Source organism: Leptodactylus fuscus, chromosome 3 (assembly GCF_031893055.1).
Source record: "Leptodactylus fuscus isolate aLepFus1 chromosome 3, aLepFus1.hap2, whole genome shotgun sequence".
NCBI classification, from domain to species: Eukaryota; Metazoa; Chordata; class Amphibia; order Anura; family Leptodactylidae; genus Leptodactylus; species Leptodactylus fuscus.
In genome coordinates, this window is record NC_134267.1 from 53,569,891 (window position 1) to 53,585,220 (window position 15,330).

Sequence of the window (15,330 nt, forward strand, 5' to 3'; positions counted from 1 at the left end):
GTTGGATTGGCACGGGGGTGCCTATCGTTTTCTCCAGCCCCACCAAGCTCAACGACAACCCCTTAACCAGAATCCAGAGGAAAAACCCCATGAAGGGATGTCACAGGTCAGCGGGTGCGGCTGTGTCACTATAGTGTCATCACCTGACACACAGGACATTGAAGAATAGGAATTATGAAATGGCCCCCACAAAACACTTTAGGTATCAGGACCGTCACTGTTCACTGAAGCAGTCAGCACTGCACCCCTTCTTCATACAGATGGGAGAGTTTTGAGGATGGGCATTATCATCACCAGTCTTCATAACTACATTGTCAGTGGGGGTGGGGGGGTTAGTTGTGGACATTTCCGCTCAAAGGAGGTGCACACTACACCGGACAATATACCTGGAGACAAATCTATGCCAGTTCATAGCTTGCAAGCCCTCACCACGCGCCATTTTCAGGAACGTGCCAAGGGCGTCGCAAAAAAGGTGCAAGTTTTATTTACTGTGCTTTATATATCAGAAAACTAGTGTAATAAGTCTGTCCCACATGGGCATGTACCTCATGTACCCGAGGACAGCTGGAGCTCTGTTGAGCACGCTTTTACCGTCATTTCAGTTGTTTTTGGGGTCAACACTCAGACTCCAATACCGCTGCTTACTTCACTCCTCGCCATGTAGCGCATAAACCGGCTCTGTACGAAACAAAATGGCCACATTACTCTAGTAATCCTGAGGAATGAGAGTCCCATATTGTACAATATCATCTGCTTATAGATACCTTGGACTACCGCTCTCATTTGACTACGTTGCTGGACTCCTGCACCAAGAATAAAGCATTTTTTTAATAACTTTTTGCCTTTGTTCAACAGGAAGATGAGAAGTTTTTATCAGAAGTTTTTGCACAATTGACCGACGAATCCACAGATGATGACAAAAGACGGGAATTGGTAAGAGAAGTTACATGTTTTTTTTTCACTATTTTATAGGGCTAGGTCCATTAAATATCATGTTGGTTGTATTAATAATAATTTATTTGCATATTGTGGCACCGCCTAGTGTTCAGAGTGTCCAGCATGTGCACGTCTATGCTCTCTTTGAAGAAGCTGCTTATGTCAGGGAAGTAACTTCCGGGGTAGCAGCGGTAGCCCCTGCCACATGGCCCATTAGGTTGGCCCATGTCAAATATTCGCCTTTGGGCCACGCTGTTCCTATTTATGCCACTGAGGGGAGGCATTAGTTTGAGACTATAGTTGTAGAAAGAAGGGACTTTATTGTCCATTGCCAGATGGGGAAGGAGACTGATTCTGTCCAGAATCTTCCAGTCGTGAACACAACTAAAGTGAAAACCATTGCAGTTTCTTCAAACTCCCCAACACGGGCACGTCTGATGTTTCCGGGCTGGAGCTCCTAGACTCTCTGGCTCACACCATTGCACTTGAGCTTTGTTCATTTGTAAAAACAGCTTTTTCTGAGGAAATAGTTAATCTCCTGGACTGTCTGCAGGTACGTATGGTGGTGCTCCGCATAGTGTCTCTTACAATGCCCTGTGACTGATGCAATATTGAGTTCTCCAGTGACAGACTCCCTTTAAAAAGGCGTGTGCTGGAACTTGTATATTGAAAACCTTTCTTTAAGACCAACACCTCGACCCTCTACTGAACAACTAGGTTGAAGAGTCTGCAGGATATTTGTGATCGCTGGTGAATAAATCATGCACGGCTTATACATATTGTAGGGGCTGTGCAGGGAATTCCATCCTTGTTTGCTTGAATGGGACTGAGCTGCTGCTGTTATATGTGCGAGTAGTCCCAGGCAATCACTTATTAATAACCTATAAGCTAGAAACCATAAACTCCATTACATAGGTGTAATATATATATAAACTACTTTTTCTTTCCTCAACAGGTAAACTTTTTTAAGGAATTCTGTGCGTTTTCGCAGACGTTACAGCCTCAAAATAGAGACGCTTTTTTCAAAACTTTGGCAAACTTAGGAATTCTTCCTGCCCTGGAAATTGTCATGGTATGTAACCCAGTCTTCCTGACTTGCTGTACACGTGGTTTTTTGGATTTTCTCCTAGTAAAGATGTCCCTAAGGGGTGCGATGTTTAGTGCTTACATAAAGGCCATCTGCTCATTATTTTACGATTTTGGGGATTTTCTTGATTTTGCGGATGTTCCTGTCCGCATGACTCGTGCAGAGACTGCACGGAAATCACCCGGACCCCATTATAGTCTGTGGGGTCTGTATGCTTTCACTGCTCACCATTTGTCAATGCGTTCGGTATTCCATTCGGGCGGTCCCCATGCGAGCTCCCCGAATCAGATGTGAACCAGGCCTAAGGGTATGGAGCTGCTTAGCGAGCCACAGCAAAGAAAAACGCTGTGAAAAAGACAGCAGCGGAATGTATCACGGTTTTTTCCCACCGCAGTTTTCACAGAAGATCTGCAGAGTTTTTCTCTGCGGACTTTTTGCCTCCATTATACCTATACAGAAAGCACCAGCACTTCCATAGATGTCATTGAAAATCTGCAATTTTCAAAAAACGCAGATTTATTTTTTTTCTCTGTGCAGTGTGTGGATGGGATTAGTTAGAATCCCATCCACTTTGTACTGTAGATTATATAACAGGCTGCGTTTTCACAATGGAGGGTCCTAGCATTAAAGGGGCTCTATCAGCAAAATCATGCTGATAGAGCCCCACATATATGTGAATGGCCTTTAAAAAGGCTATTCAGGCACCGCTAATGTTATATTAAACTACCCCCCCTGTTTTAAAATAAAATCCTAAAACAGAATATGTTCAACTTACCGAACGTGCACAGGGCGGGCAACAGGGTCAACGTCCTCTTCAGCCACACCTCCTCTTCCAGCGATGTCCTCAGGTCCCGTCTAACTCACGAACTGACATTGATTAAAAAAAATGGCGCATGCGCAGTAGTAGAAGCAGCATGCACCTGCGCCATTTTTTGAATTTAAGAAGTTGTTCTGATTGGAGATTCTGGTAAACATGTTTAGTATTCCACATCTGTCTTCAGTATCCATTTCAATATCTAGCCAAGTAATACTTACCTGTTCATTCCAGGGTATGGACGACTTGCAAGTAAGAGCAGCTGCAACCGATATATTTTCATATCTGGTAGAGTTTAGCCCATCTATGGTCCGGGAATTTGTAATGCAGGAAGCTCAGCAGAGTGATGATGTAAGTACACATGTACATTGCCACTGTATGTCCTACAGATCGGTATCCGTCTGACGGCCATGCTTTTCACTAACCCATACGTTCAAATGAATGGACAGAGCCGCAATTACAAACGGATATAGGACCTGCTCGAGAATTTGCTGCTCCTCAATTTGACCCAAACATACCGGCTCAGACTATGTTGTGTGTATGGGCCCATTGAAATATATAGGGATCTGCACTTACTGATCTGCAGTTGTGGATACAAATGCATTTGTGTGTATGAGGCCTAAAGCAGGCATTGCTCTGTACATCGCCATAAGTGGTCCTGGCAGGACAAACTAATTCTGTCCCACAACTCCATCTCCACAGCGGTGAGTATTGCGCTTCTCTCCTATTCAAGTCAATGGAACATTCAGGCTCATCTGAATGTAGCTTTCTCCCCCATGAAAAGCAATAGCTCCATTGCAGAGAGATTTATTTCACAATATGCAAATGAGCAGTGTAGAGACCTGAGGCCACCCCATTGCTCCATACTATACCCTACACTGCTGCAATATGTCAATGAGATTCTAGCATAGCTCCTTGACCCTGTCACTCAAAGAAAGGTGGGGGAAAATGCGGATATGTTAGAGCAATGGAGCCGCCCTCAGTGCTGCAGTCTGCTCACTTGCATATTATGAATATCACTGCAACAGAGGTATGGATTTACATTATGGGGGGGGACGTTATATTTAGCTGAGTCTGCTCTATCCTTGTTGCTGGTTTAATATGCTTCCCCTCCCTTTTATAATCTTTTGGGCTTGACACTCCTGCCATATCTTAGGTCCCAATGTTGCTCTTACATACTCTTAGATTTGCTCATAAGCACAGTTAGATCTTGCTTTCAGTGCTATTATATTATAACATTGCTTTGTGTTTTTCCTTCCCCAGGACATTCTGTTAATAAATGTCGTCATTGAGCAAATGATTTGTGATACGGACCCTGAGCTTGGAGGAGCAGTTCAACTGATGGGACTCCTGCGGACTCTGATAGACCCCGAGAACATGTTAGCGACAGCTAATGTAAGAACGTGCAACTGGGTAAAAGCATTTTTTCCATCATTGTTTTTATTTTTTATTTTATTTTCAAAAAAATTTTTGAATCAAAGTATAGTGCAGTGTGGTATGGTCAGCCTGCAGCCACCTTTAACATGTAACTGTGTACATTTATCCTTTAAGTTTTTCATAGGACACTATTGTAGTGATAAGTCTTTGGGTTTCTTAAAGGGGCATTCAGGGTGGTGATATTGGGGGGAGTAACTCCCATTATTCCCACCGATCAGTTGTTTGAAGAAGCCACAACATTCAGAAGAGTCTTCATGGCTCACCTATACATTGCAGTTCAGTCCTATTTCTTTGCGCAGGGCTGAGGTACGGCGAGGTCATGTGACCTGTGATTGAAATGTCCTTTTGCTTCAGTGATGCGACTTCTTCAAACAGCCGATTAACTGGAATGTCAAGTGTGAGACCCCCACAGATCTGATAGAGATCTTCTATTCTATTTGCCCCTGGAAAACCCTTTACAATGAAAAATGTGGATGACAGAAAATCTTCCATCCACAGCACTGTATATATAATATTTTTGGTTGCTTTATCATCTCTTTGGCTTAGTATCCATTTTTTTTTTCTCTTATAGAAAACGGAAAAAAGTGAATTCCTGAATTTCTTCTATAACCATTGTATGCAAGTCCTCACGGCGCCTCTCCTGGCAAACACATCTGAAGATAAACCAGATAAAGGTAGGATATGAACAAATCTGATGTCGGCCCAAGTTCTATGAATAATACATTTTATGTGAGAATATATTGTGGAAGAAGATATATGGCTGGCAGTAGTCATGCGGGTATGGTGGCGTGGACAGAAAACCCCTTTGAAAGTTAAGCCGCCCGTCCCTTATCCTACTCCCGAAAAAGTGTAATTTTGTTATAGACACAGTTTCACAAATACCTACTTTGTGTTTGAGACTGCTTCTAAACATTAGATAAGCAAAGTGCCTCATGCTACGTCCTACAAGTCCACCCCATGACTGAGACTGTTCGGTCTGTCAGGACGTTAACACAGTATTTGCCATTTCCTTCATGTTGATTTCGGCAGTAACTCATGAAGCGCATGGCAACACACAGCTAATGTCCCTAAGCCGGTTTAGATGTATGTAGTAATGTGCATACTTTGTTTTTCCTATGAAAACTGAAATACAGAGAAACAATGCCTTATTCTTTTATTTGTTACCCCCTTAGATTCCAGTATCGCACCCTCTAAGGGCAGCAGAATTTGTCCAGGTAAGTGGTTTTAGTGTCTGTCCTAGAGATGAAAGAGAAGATTCATTTTTAGGAAGCCAAATGGAAACGAGCAAAGCCTGTGTTCTCTGATCCCCAAAATGAGAGAGGGTGGTTAAGAAAGGCGCCTGTGTTGGTCTGTACAGATTTCTTTCTGTTATGTGTGAAGGGGTTGTCAAACTAAAATAGAAGAGAAATCTGGGGGCTGCAAACTGTGTAAATAAAACCGGTCCCATGTTGACAAATCCGGTCAGTGGCGGAAGTCTGCAAGAGGTCCTTAATCATGGCATCTGGAGATGTTCAGGGCACTCCTGGCCTCAGCAGCAACACATACATCCTGTCCTACTACTACTATACTAATACGTTTGTTCCTAAATCATGCAAAAGCGGCTGAATGGGTTTTAATGAAATTTGGCACATAGATTGTAACCTCGATTAAAACATAGGATACTTTTTATTCCAATACATGACATGGCTTCATGACCGTTATGCACAAATTTAGCTTCATATTAGACTCAAGGACCCTTGATGACGTCATCACAGGTCCTTGAGCTGGCTATAATAGGATAACGCTATTGTGTGGGTGGAGCTATATCGGATTGAACAGGACAGTGTGGAAGCGGCTGAGAATGGTGTCTAATGGAAGGAGAGAAGAGAACATGCAGGCTGTGTGTGGGCAAGAGGCGGATATGGGGTGTACAGTTTGGGTGAGTAAGAGGGGGGAATGTGGGGTTCAGGCTTCAGCCTTTGTAACACAGAAGCTGCTCAGACACTGACATAACAAAACTCCTTTCAGCCAAATTCCCAGATCTAGCAGAGCTTATGCAGATATTTACAATACCTGGGTATGCTGTTCATATGCAGTTCTGTAGATAGAGCTGGATGTGCTGTGCATATTCACAGATGTAGCAGAGCCGAAACGCCAGAGCAGGCAGATCATGGATAGCAGCAATTCGCCAAATATAAGTGGATCATCAACAACACGCAGACGTAGTCGCGGGCAGAAGCTAGTGTGTGTGTGTGTGTGTGTATATATATATATATATATATATATATATATATACATATACATACATACACACACACACACACAGTGGGGCAAAAAAGTATTTAGTCAGTCACCAATAGTGCAAGTTCCACCACTTAAAAAGATGAGAGGCGTCTGTAATTTACATCATAGGTAGACCTCAACTATGAGAGACAAAATGAGAAAACAAATCCAGAAAATCACATTGTCTGATTTTGTAAGAATTTATTTGCAAATTATGGTGGAAAATAAGTATTTGGTCAGTAACAAAATTTCATCTCAATACTTTGTTATAGATCCTTTGTTGGCAATGACAGAGGTCAAACGTTTTCTGTAAGTCTTCACAAGGTTGGCACACACTGTTGTTGGTATGTTGGCCCATTCCTCCATGCAGATCTCCTCTAGAGCAGTGATGTTTTGGGGCTGTCGCTTGGCAACACGGACTTTCAACTCCCTCCAAAGGGTTTCTATAGGGTTGAGATCTGGAGACTGGCTAGGCCACTCCAGGACCTTGAAATGCTTCTTACAAAGCCACTCCTTCGTTGCCCTGGCGGTGTGCTTTGGAGCATTGTCATGTTGAAAGACCCAGCCACGTTTCATCTTCAATGCCCTTGCTGATGGAAGGAGGTTTGCACTCAAAATCTCACGATACATGGCCCCATTCATTCTTTCATGTACCCGGATCAGTCGTCCTGGCCCCTTTGCAGAGAAACAGCCCCAAAGCATGATGTTTCCACCCCCATGCTTTACAGTAGGTCTGGTGTTTGATGGATGCAACTCAGTATTCTTTTTCCTCCAAACACGAAAAGTTGTGTTTCTACCAAACAGTTCCAGTTTGGTTTCATCAGACCATAGGACATTCTCCCAATACTCTTCTGGATCATCCAAATGCTCTCTAGCAAACTTCAGACGGGCCCGGACATGTACTGGCTTAAGCAGTGGGACACGTCTGGCACTGCAGGATCTGAGTCCCTGGCGGCGTAGTGTGTTACTGATGGTAGGCTTTGTTACATTGGTCCCAGCTCTCTGCAGTTCATTCACTAGGTCCCCCCGCGTGGTTCTGGGATTTTTGCTCACCGTTCTTGTGATCATTTTGACCCCACGGGGTGAGATTTTGCGTGGAGCCCCAGATCGAGGGAGATTATCAGTGGTCTTGTATGTCTTCCATTTTCTAATTATTGCTCCCACAGTTGATTTCTTCAATCCAAGCTGGTTGCCTATTGCAGATTCAGTCTTCCCAGCCTGGTGCAGGGCTACAATTTTGTTTCTGGTGTCCTTTGACAGCTCTTTGGTCTTCACCATAGTGGAGTTTGGAGTCTGACTGTTTGAGGGTGTGCACAGGTGTCTTTTTATACTGATAACAAGTTTAAACAGGTGCCATTACTACAGGTAATGAGTGGAGGAAAGAGGAGACTCTTAGGGTGCATTCACACTGAGTAAACTCTAGCTTATTTTGTAGAGTAAAATTACACTTGTAAAAAAATATCATTGAAGTCAATGGGATAGCAAAATTTACAAGTGTAAAAATACGCCTGTAAAAAATACGCCTGTAAAATGTCATTGAAGTCAATGGGATAGCAAAATTTACAAGTGTAATTTTACTCTACAAAATAAGCTAGCGTTTACTCAGTGTGAATGCACCCTTAAAGAAGAAGTTACAGGTCTGTGAGAGCCAGAAATCTTGATTGTTTGTAGGTGACCAAATACTTATTTTCCACCATAATTTGCAAATAAATTCTTACAAAATCAGACAATGTGATTTTCTGGATTTGTTTTCTCATTTTGTCTCTCATAGTTGAGGTCTACCTATGATGTGAATTACAGACGCCTTTCATCTTTTTAAGTGGTGGAACTTGCACTATTGGTGACTGACTAAATACTTTTTTGCCCCACTGTGTATGTATGTATGTGTGTGTATATATATATATATATATATATATATAATGTGTGCATTTGTATATATTAAAAAAAAACACTGATCGTGTTTGTTTTTTTGTTTTTTTTTATATCCTCTTGTATGTGTCTTTCAAGGTTTTTTTTTTGTCTTGTATATATTTTGAGTTGTTGAAATTTTTGAGTTTACAGTGTTCTGTGAAACTTAACTCTTTTTGTCCACGTTGTATAACATCTTACATCCAAACGCGTTACGTGGGATGACTTATAGAAGACTGTTTTGTGTCATTCTCACTTCTGAATTCTGCCTAGACCACTCCATGAGACCTCGACCCTCATAGGTGTATAAGAGGTGCTGCTTTTACCATTGGCTCCCACTAGGGGGTGACAACTGCCAGCTTATAACTGTGTAAAGCTTTGATTAATATATGGTTTGTTTTGGGGGGGTTTTCTTAGAAAAGATCCAGTATAATATGTTAATTTCTCTCCGCTCTTAGCTGCCACCCGCTGTACATCTGGATGTCTGTACTGTAGGTAGTCGCTCACTGCGTAGAACCAATTACTGGACTCCAGAGACATAAATTAATAAAATCCAAGTTCTACTGAATATTTTCCCACAAGTATAATCGTGCCCAGCTCCCCTTATTTTTTTATTTTTTTTACCTTGTTGCCTACAGATTTTCCTTGTGACTGGATTACGTTCCGTTTCAGGTGCTCTGTGTGTCTATTGATGGATGCCATTTTATGTTCTGTATTCCAGATAACTATCAGACGGCTCAGCTACTTGCATTAATACTGGAGCTCTTGACGTTTTGTGTAGAACACCACACGTATCACATCAAAAACTACATCATGAACAAGGATTTACTCCGAAGAGTGTTAATACTCATGAACTCCAAACATACATTTTTGGCACTCTGTAAGTCGTCTTCTATTACCAGTTTTCTGAATAGGCTATAAGCCCAGTACACAAGGGAAAGAGAAATGTATGAAGGGGTCCTATTGTTTCATAAGTTTTGAGGTGCCAGAACTTTTGGTTGATGTGGACCCCTACCCACCAGAGCAGAAGTACTCGGCTGAGCTCTGACTCGTCGGCTCTCATCCAAGGAGTGTTGATCACAACCAAAGGGGTTTAGCACCCTGAGTGCTATATACTCAGTACATAAGTAACATCTCAGTACCCAGAAGTCCAAACTACAGGTACTGGGATGTAACTGGAGTCAAAGTACAATGGTTTCCAGGTCGGAGACTCGTTCTTCATTTGAGGATGGGGTCCTGCTTGTTCATGCTCAGGCCTAACCGCTTCCTTCCTATGTATTTCTGCTCTAGTATTGGTTGTGTGGCCTGGATATGGCAAAACGTTCTAGATTGTACTATACTGGCATCCATCTTATACAGCTGTCAGCTGTCTTTAAGGTACAATTTCCAAATGGATGCTATAGTATACCACCCTCCAAATTCTAGTTGCTCTTACTAAACAGTAGGCTTCTTACACGTTCCTTGGTAAAATGTGCCATATGACGGTAGTCCTTAAGGCTGTGCATTTATTTGTTGTGCCCACCGGGTAGACTCAGAAAATATTTTGTTGGTGTAGGGGGTATATTTCAGCTGAATTTGGGTCTGGTTATGTCTATATGTTTGTAGTTGTACATCTTACCCATATATTGTATATATTTTAGGTGCTTTACGTTTCATGAGGCGCATCATCGGCTTGAAGGATGAATTTTACAACCGGTATATAATAAAGGGAAACCTTTTTGAGCCAGTTATTAACGCCCTGCTGGATAATGGAACCAGATACAACCTGCTAAACTCTGCAATAATAGAGCTGTTTGAGTTCATCAGAGTGGTAAGTGACTACTCCAACTCTGCTTCACTATAGCCATACACAGGAGAACAAAGACACGCTCGCTGAAACAGGGGACTGCTCTATATACTGTCCTTTCCCATAATCCCATTGTTCCAATAGGGAAAACTGTGTGTGAATATTCTGCGGCTTATCATATTTTCATTGGACATTGTTCCAGATCAATTTCTATAATCTTCATTATACTTCACATGGAACTACAGGTCCCAGCACTGTCAGAGTAGGTCCATTTTTACAGCATTCTATAGTATAGGCTAGTTAAGTGATGGCCATCGATAGGATCAAGTAAGAATGTGAACCCATATTTGTAATATTGCTATAAAGACATGTTAACTTGGGATCTGCGGATACTTATAGTGGCAAAAATCACAGCAACTCAAGTTTTGTGCATGACTACAATCGATGGCAGATTTGGTGAAACCCTGCAGATCTTCTGTCTAATTCCACAGTGGGAAATCCAGTATATACATCCCTTACTTAGATAGTCCCCACTTATAGTTTCACCCATCCTCAGCAATTCCTCCTCTTTGCATTCAGCACATTCAGACTACAATGAAACCTCTCCACAAGACCACCCTCTATAAGGCCACTTTTGTACAATTTTGGCCGATTATCTCTGGTTTTTCTGCACGCCCTTTTTTCTGTTCTTTCATTTCTAAACCAGTGATTTCCTAAAGATCCACTTTATTAGTGACGAGATCTGGATTTCAGCTATGTTTTTTTTTCTTCTCCATTGTAGGAAGACATAAAGTCTCTGACGGCGCACATAGTGGATAACTTCTATAAAGCTCTCGAGTCCATTGAATACGTTCAAACATTCAAGGGGCTGAAGACCAAGTACGAGCAAGAAAAAGACAGACAGAGCCAGAAACTAAACAGGTGAGGTGGCCGCATGACATCTGGTGTTCCCTTTATAGTCCCATTTTTCCTTTTTGGTTCTAGTTGGCCTTGGAGCTGTGTAACCATTCAATGAGGATATATCACATTCTGCACTACCGCACAGGCCAGGACATGATATGACACTTCTGTATTTAGTGTCACCAGTGTCCCCAGACGAAATGGAGTCATAATATTGCCATGTGCTTGAGGCTTTCTATATGCTTATGTGATGTAAACTGGGTTCCTGGCATCATATACTTTGAATATTTTTGATATTATTAACACTGCTTTTAAGTAATGATGTCCCTGAGAGTGTAATACATACTATGCCGGTCTCCACTGTGGGACCCATCTGCTAAAACATCTGTTACCCACAGTCACCCGCAGACCCCATAGACTTTAATGGGGTATCTTCCGTAGACCTAAATCTGTCTGACTATTAACTGTAATAAGGTCTCTCTCGTTCCTGTCATGGGGTCCAGCCTTTTAACAAGTATAATAGTGCCACAAGTTCCATTTTGTCCATTTTTTTTTTTATAAATGTTGCCTCCGTTACAAAAGTGAACATAACATAACCTTAGGAATAGTTGAGTGTTTATGAGATCACTTCTCTGTTATGCCATCAGTTGCCTTTAATATATTTCCTCCATAGTGTACCATCTATACTGCGTAGCAACAGATTCCGAAGAGATGCCAGAGCTTTGGATGAAGATGAAGAGTTATGGTTTAATGAAGACGAGGAAGAAGAAGGCGAAGCTGTCGTACCTCCTATTGAAAAGTCTAAGACTGAAGATGACTTTCCTGACAGTTATGAAAAATTTATGGAAACAAAGAAAGGTAGATGTGTGGATTACCTTCTAGTGAATGGCTGGTTTTCATGAAAGTTACTCTAATATGGGTCAGGTCTTCAGTTTTAACAGCTTTCTTTGCTGTTACAATTGTTTTCTGGCTGTGTGTTTTCTATTTCTAACATTTTTCTTTTGTATTCCGCCTCTCATAGCTAAAGAAAGCGAAGACAAGGAGAATCTTCCAAAGAGGACGTCCGTGGGAGGATTCAAGTTCACTTTTTCTCACTCTGCCAGTTCAGCTAATGGAGCAAATGGTGCAAACAGTAAATCTGTGGCCGCTCAGACCCCACCAGCAGGATCTAATGGCTCATCCTCCAAAAACACAAGTTTATCGACTACAGTAACATCTACAAAGGTGAGATGGCCACAGGCAAACGAACGCGGCTCTGTGACTGCTAAGGGCATCAAGGCCAGATTTTTATTTTTGTTTAGCTATCTAGGGTGTTAAAAATGGCAGCGATGGCGTCTCTCTAAGTAATAATTTATTCCTGCATCAGCATCTTTTTTTTTTTCTTTTTTTTTTTTTCAGTGCTGTCTTGTGCCTTCCCTCTGTTTTTTATTCTTTTTATAAATTGATTAATACATTGAATAGTGGGTGTCAGAGCGGAGTCCCTATAGTGTCACTTTCCAGGAGGAATAACAGGAATGGCAGAACGTAGTTAGAATAGTTACAGTATCAAACATATGTTTGTCCTAAAATACCTTGCAAGGAGGAGAGCACAAAGTTAGAGGCTTTATAAGGGAAAACCTCAGATGTAGGCTTTATTTATCCTCAGCCATTTTACCCCTACCAAAGCCACTTAGGCTGCCCCCTACCTCCCACAGAGCATCTTGCAGTTGGCCCTTACTTTCATAGAGAAGAGACAGCCCAGACTTCCACAGAGATGAACTGCTGCCCCTGCTTCTTGTTCTTCTCGAAGACTCTTGTCTTGTAAGAGTTTGATCACAAGGCTCCATCTTGTGACTAACCTCTTAAACAGCCAAGAACCTACATGTAGGTGGTGCACTTACCGCAAGTTTTTCAACTACAGTCTTGAAGTCGGTCATAATTTGAGGATACCCAGAACTTGTGGCAAGTCTTGATATTGACTGTAGTTATGTCTACTGAGTGTTGCTGAAGAAATACATGTGAAATGCAGCTTTAGATCATCTAGAAGCTGCTGGTAGCTACATCCCCAGGCTTGCGTCATATACAGTAGGTACATCTTGTACATGCGTCAGTAATTAACACTATCTTTTCTGCAGCAGGGAAGTCTGATCGGGCTGGTGGATTACCCTGATGATGAAGAAGAGGAGGAGGAGGAAGACACATCTCCAAGGAAAAGACCTAGGCTGGGATCGTAAATTAACAACTATTAGTTTTGGGTTAATACGGCAACTGATGTCTGAGCTTAGTGTGAGTCAGGAAGCTTTCTCCCTCGAATAATACGGAAGTAGCCAAACTCCACTAGAAGGGTAGAAATGGCAAGATTTCATGGAAGCCCTTCAAGTGTTCACAAATTCTTGTAGGGTTTCAATATGATGGATTAGCTTTGACAACCAAGACAACTGCTCCAGTCTCTCTTGTGTTTGGGGGAAGGGGACAGAATGGATCACTTAGAAAGCCACACTTTAACGTTGCAGGGTTGCCCCAAGATGTCAGTCAGCTAGACTCAATAAAAAACTGAAAGCTTTTCAGTTGCACACCGGTAATCTTAATTTTCAATGGTGCTGGCCATAGCGTTTTATTAATCGCCTATTTTATAAGAAGAAATTGAAGGGAACGAATTCTGATCTAACTTTGGGACCATTCTTTGTAAATTTTAATTCCCGTCTTCAGTAGTAGGGATGGGAGGAGGGGGAGGGATGGGATGGGGGAGACACATCGTAGTGCATGTTAACTTTTAAAAAAGAAGAAAAAAAAATGAGAAAAAAAAAAAAAGAATGAGAATCTTTCAGTGTGTATTTTATTAAAATCTGAAGTCAGAATGAACAGAAGTAATAAGTAGCCCGTCCTGCATACTGCACTTCCAGAAATACTGATGCCAAGGATCAGTAGCTTCCAAAACTAGTCTGGAAACTGCCCGTTGACCTCCTAACCAGTGCCTCAATCTCTTGCAGTGTTACGATTTTTCGTGTTTATTCTATGAACAGTGTGTTTTACCCATTTTATTATAATTTTTTTTTTCCTTTAGCATTCAGCTTCCTTGGTTTGACGCCATTAGCTGTTTTAGTCCATATGAAATGACCTATTCCAGTTTTTTTAAGTGCTCAAACCATCATGGCTATACAAGAAACAAATATACCAAAGGGGTTAACACCGCAAGCAATGAGTTACCATCAGCCATTTTGTTTCATAGTGTCGGGGAAGACTGATATATGCACCTTTTATGACCTTCGGCAAGGGTGTAAAGGGAGAGCTGCTGCTTTCCGTACACTCCCTTTCTATACGGCAATTCAGAGCACATTCCACGGATGGAAGTGAATTGCAGCCGATACAGTGTAACCGGTCGAGTTGTGGAAAACAATTTGGTCTGACTTTTAGTAGCAACTGAAGTGTAAATATTTTTAAATCCTCCCCCCACCCCCACCCCCCCATATATGATCTGAGATCATGCTGAAGAAAAGTGTTCCCTCCTTCACTTGAATTTACTGTTCGGAGACACCCGGAGAAGCCGCAGTCCTCGCTGACCGTCACCCTCGTGACACTTTCTAGATCCGTTTCTCCTGATAATAGTTGAAGCAGTTTCCCAGTTTTGGAGATTTTTTTTGTAGTTAATTATAATTTTAGCTATTGTTTGGAAAGATGGGCCGTCTGTGTAGATATGAAGTATAGTTCTTTTTTTTCCATAAAAATACAGAAGTTTATTTTGTATTAAATACCACTGTACTTGTTTTACACCATTTGTATACATGTGGTGATATTAATGCTGAACTGTAAAATTCAGGAATTAAAATGTGACCCTGTAATTCCATAGGTTTTGCTTTTACTCGTGTTTTTTGTGTACGCCGTCTTTGCTTTTCTCCTCTTGGAACTTGTGCGAATGCTACAGAGGCCATTTTCTGGGGATATTCTCAATCCTTAAAGGGGCTCTATCAGCAAAATCATGCTGATAGAGCCCCACATATGCGTGAATAGCCTTTAAAAAGGCTATTCAGGCACCACTAAAATTATATTAAATTACCCCCCCCCTCGTTTTAAAATAAAACCCTAAAACAGAATGTGATCAACTTACCGAACGTGCATGGTGGGCGGGCATTCAGGGTGCGCCGTCTTCTTCATCCACGCTTCCTCTTCCTCCGATGTCCTTGGGTCCCGTCCTCCTCCGGCGCTCGCGAACTGACATTGCTT

The 15,330-nt window shown here is 41.9% G+C and overlaps 1 protein-coding gene across 4 annotated transcripts in view; it reads left to right on the forward strand.

The window, feature by feature from the left end:
• Nucleotides 1-14,953, forward strand: part of PPP4R3B (protein phosphatase 4 regulatory subunit 3B) — a 34,583-nt gene extending 19,630 nt beyond the window's left edge. The window contains exons 5-16 of one of the 4 annotated variants that reach the window (XM_075267590.1): nt 856-933; nt 1,892-2,008; nt 3,072-3,188; nt 4,101-4,250; nt 4,846-4,948; nt 5,447-5,488; nt 9,166-9,324; nt 10,085-10,254; nt 11,012-11,151; nt 11,804-11,988; nt 12,152-12,354; nt 13,248-14,953. In XM_075267590.1, coding sequence (XP_075123691.1) covers nt 856-933; nt 1,892-2,008; nt 3,072-3,188; nt 4,101-4,250; nt 4,846-4,948; nt 5,447-5,488; nt 9,166-9,324; nt 10,085-10,254; nt 11,012-11,151; nt 11,804-11,988; nt 12,152-12,354; nt 13,248-13,343 — 1,560 coding nt within the window. In that variant the 3' untranslated portion in view covers nt 13,344-14,953. Of the gene's footprint in view, nt 1-855; nt 934-1,891; nt 2,009-3,071; nt 3,189-4,100; nt 4,251-4,845; nt 4,949-5,446; nt 5,489-9,165; nt 9,325-10,084; nt 10,255-11,011; nt 11,152-11,803; nt 11,989-12,151; nt 12,355-13,244 lie in introns of all 4 variants that reach the window. The other 3 variants (XM_075267593.1, XM_075267589.1, XM_075267592.1) reach the window with 3 other exon arrangements.
• The last annotated feature ends 377 nt before the right edge of the window (nt 14,954-15,330 follow it).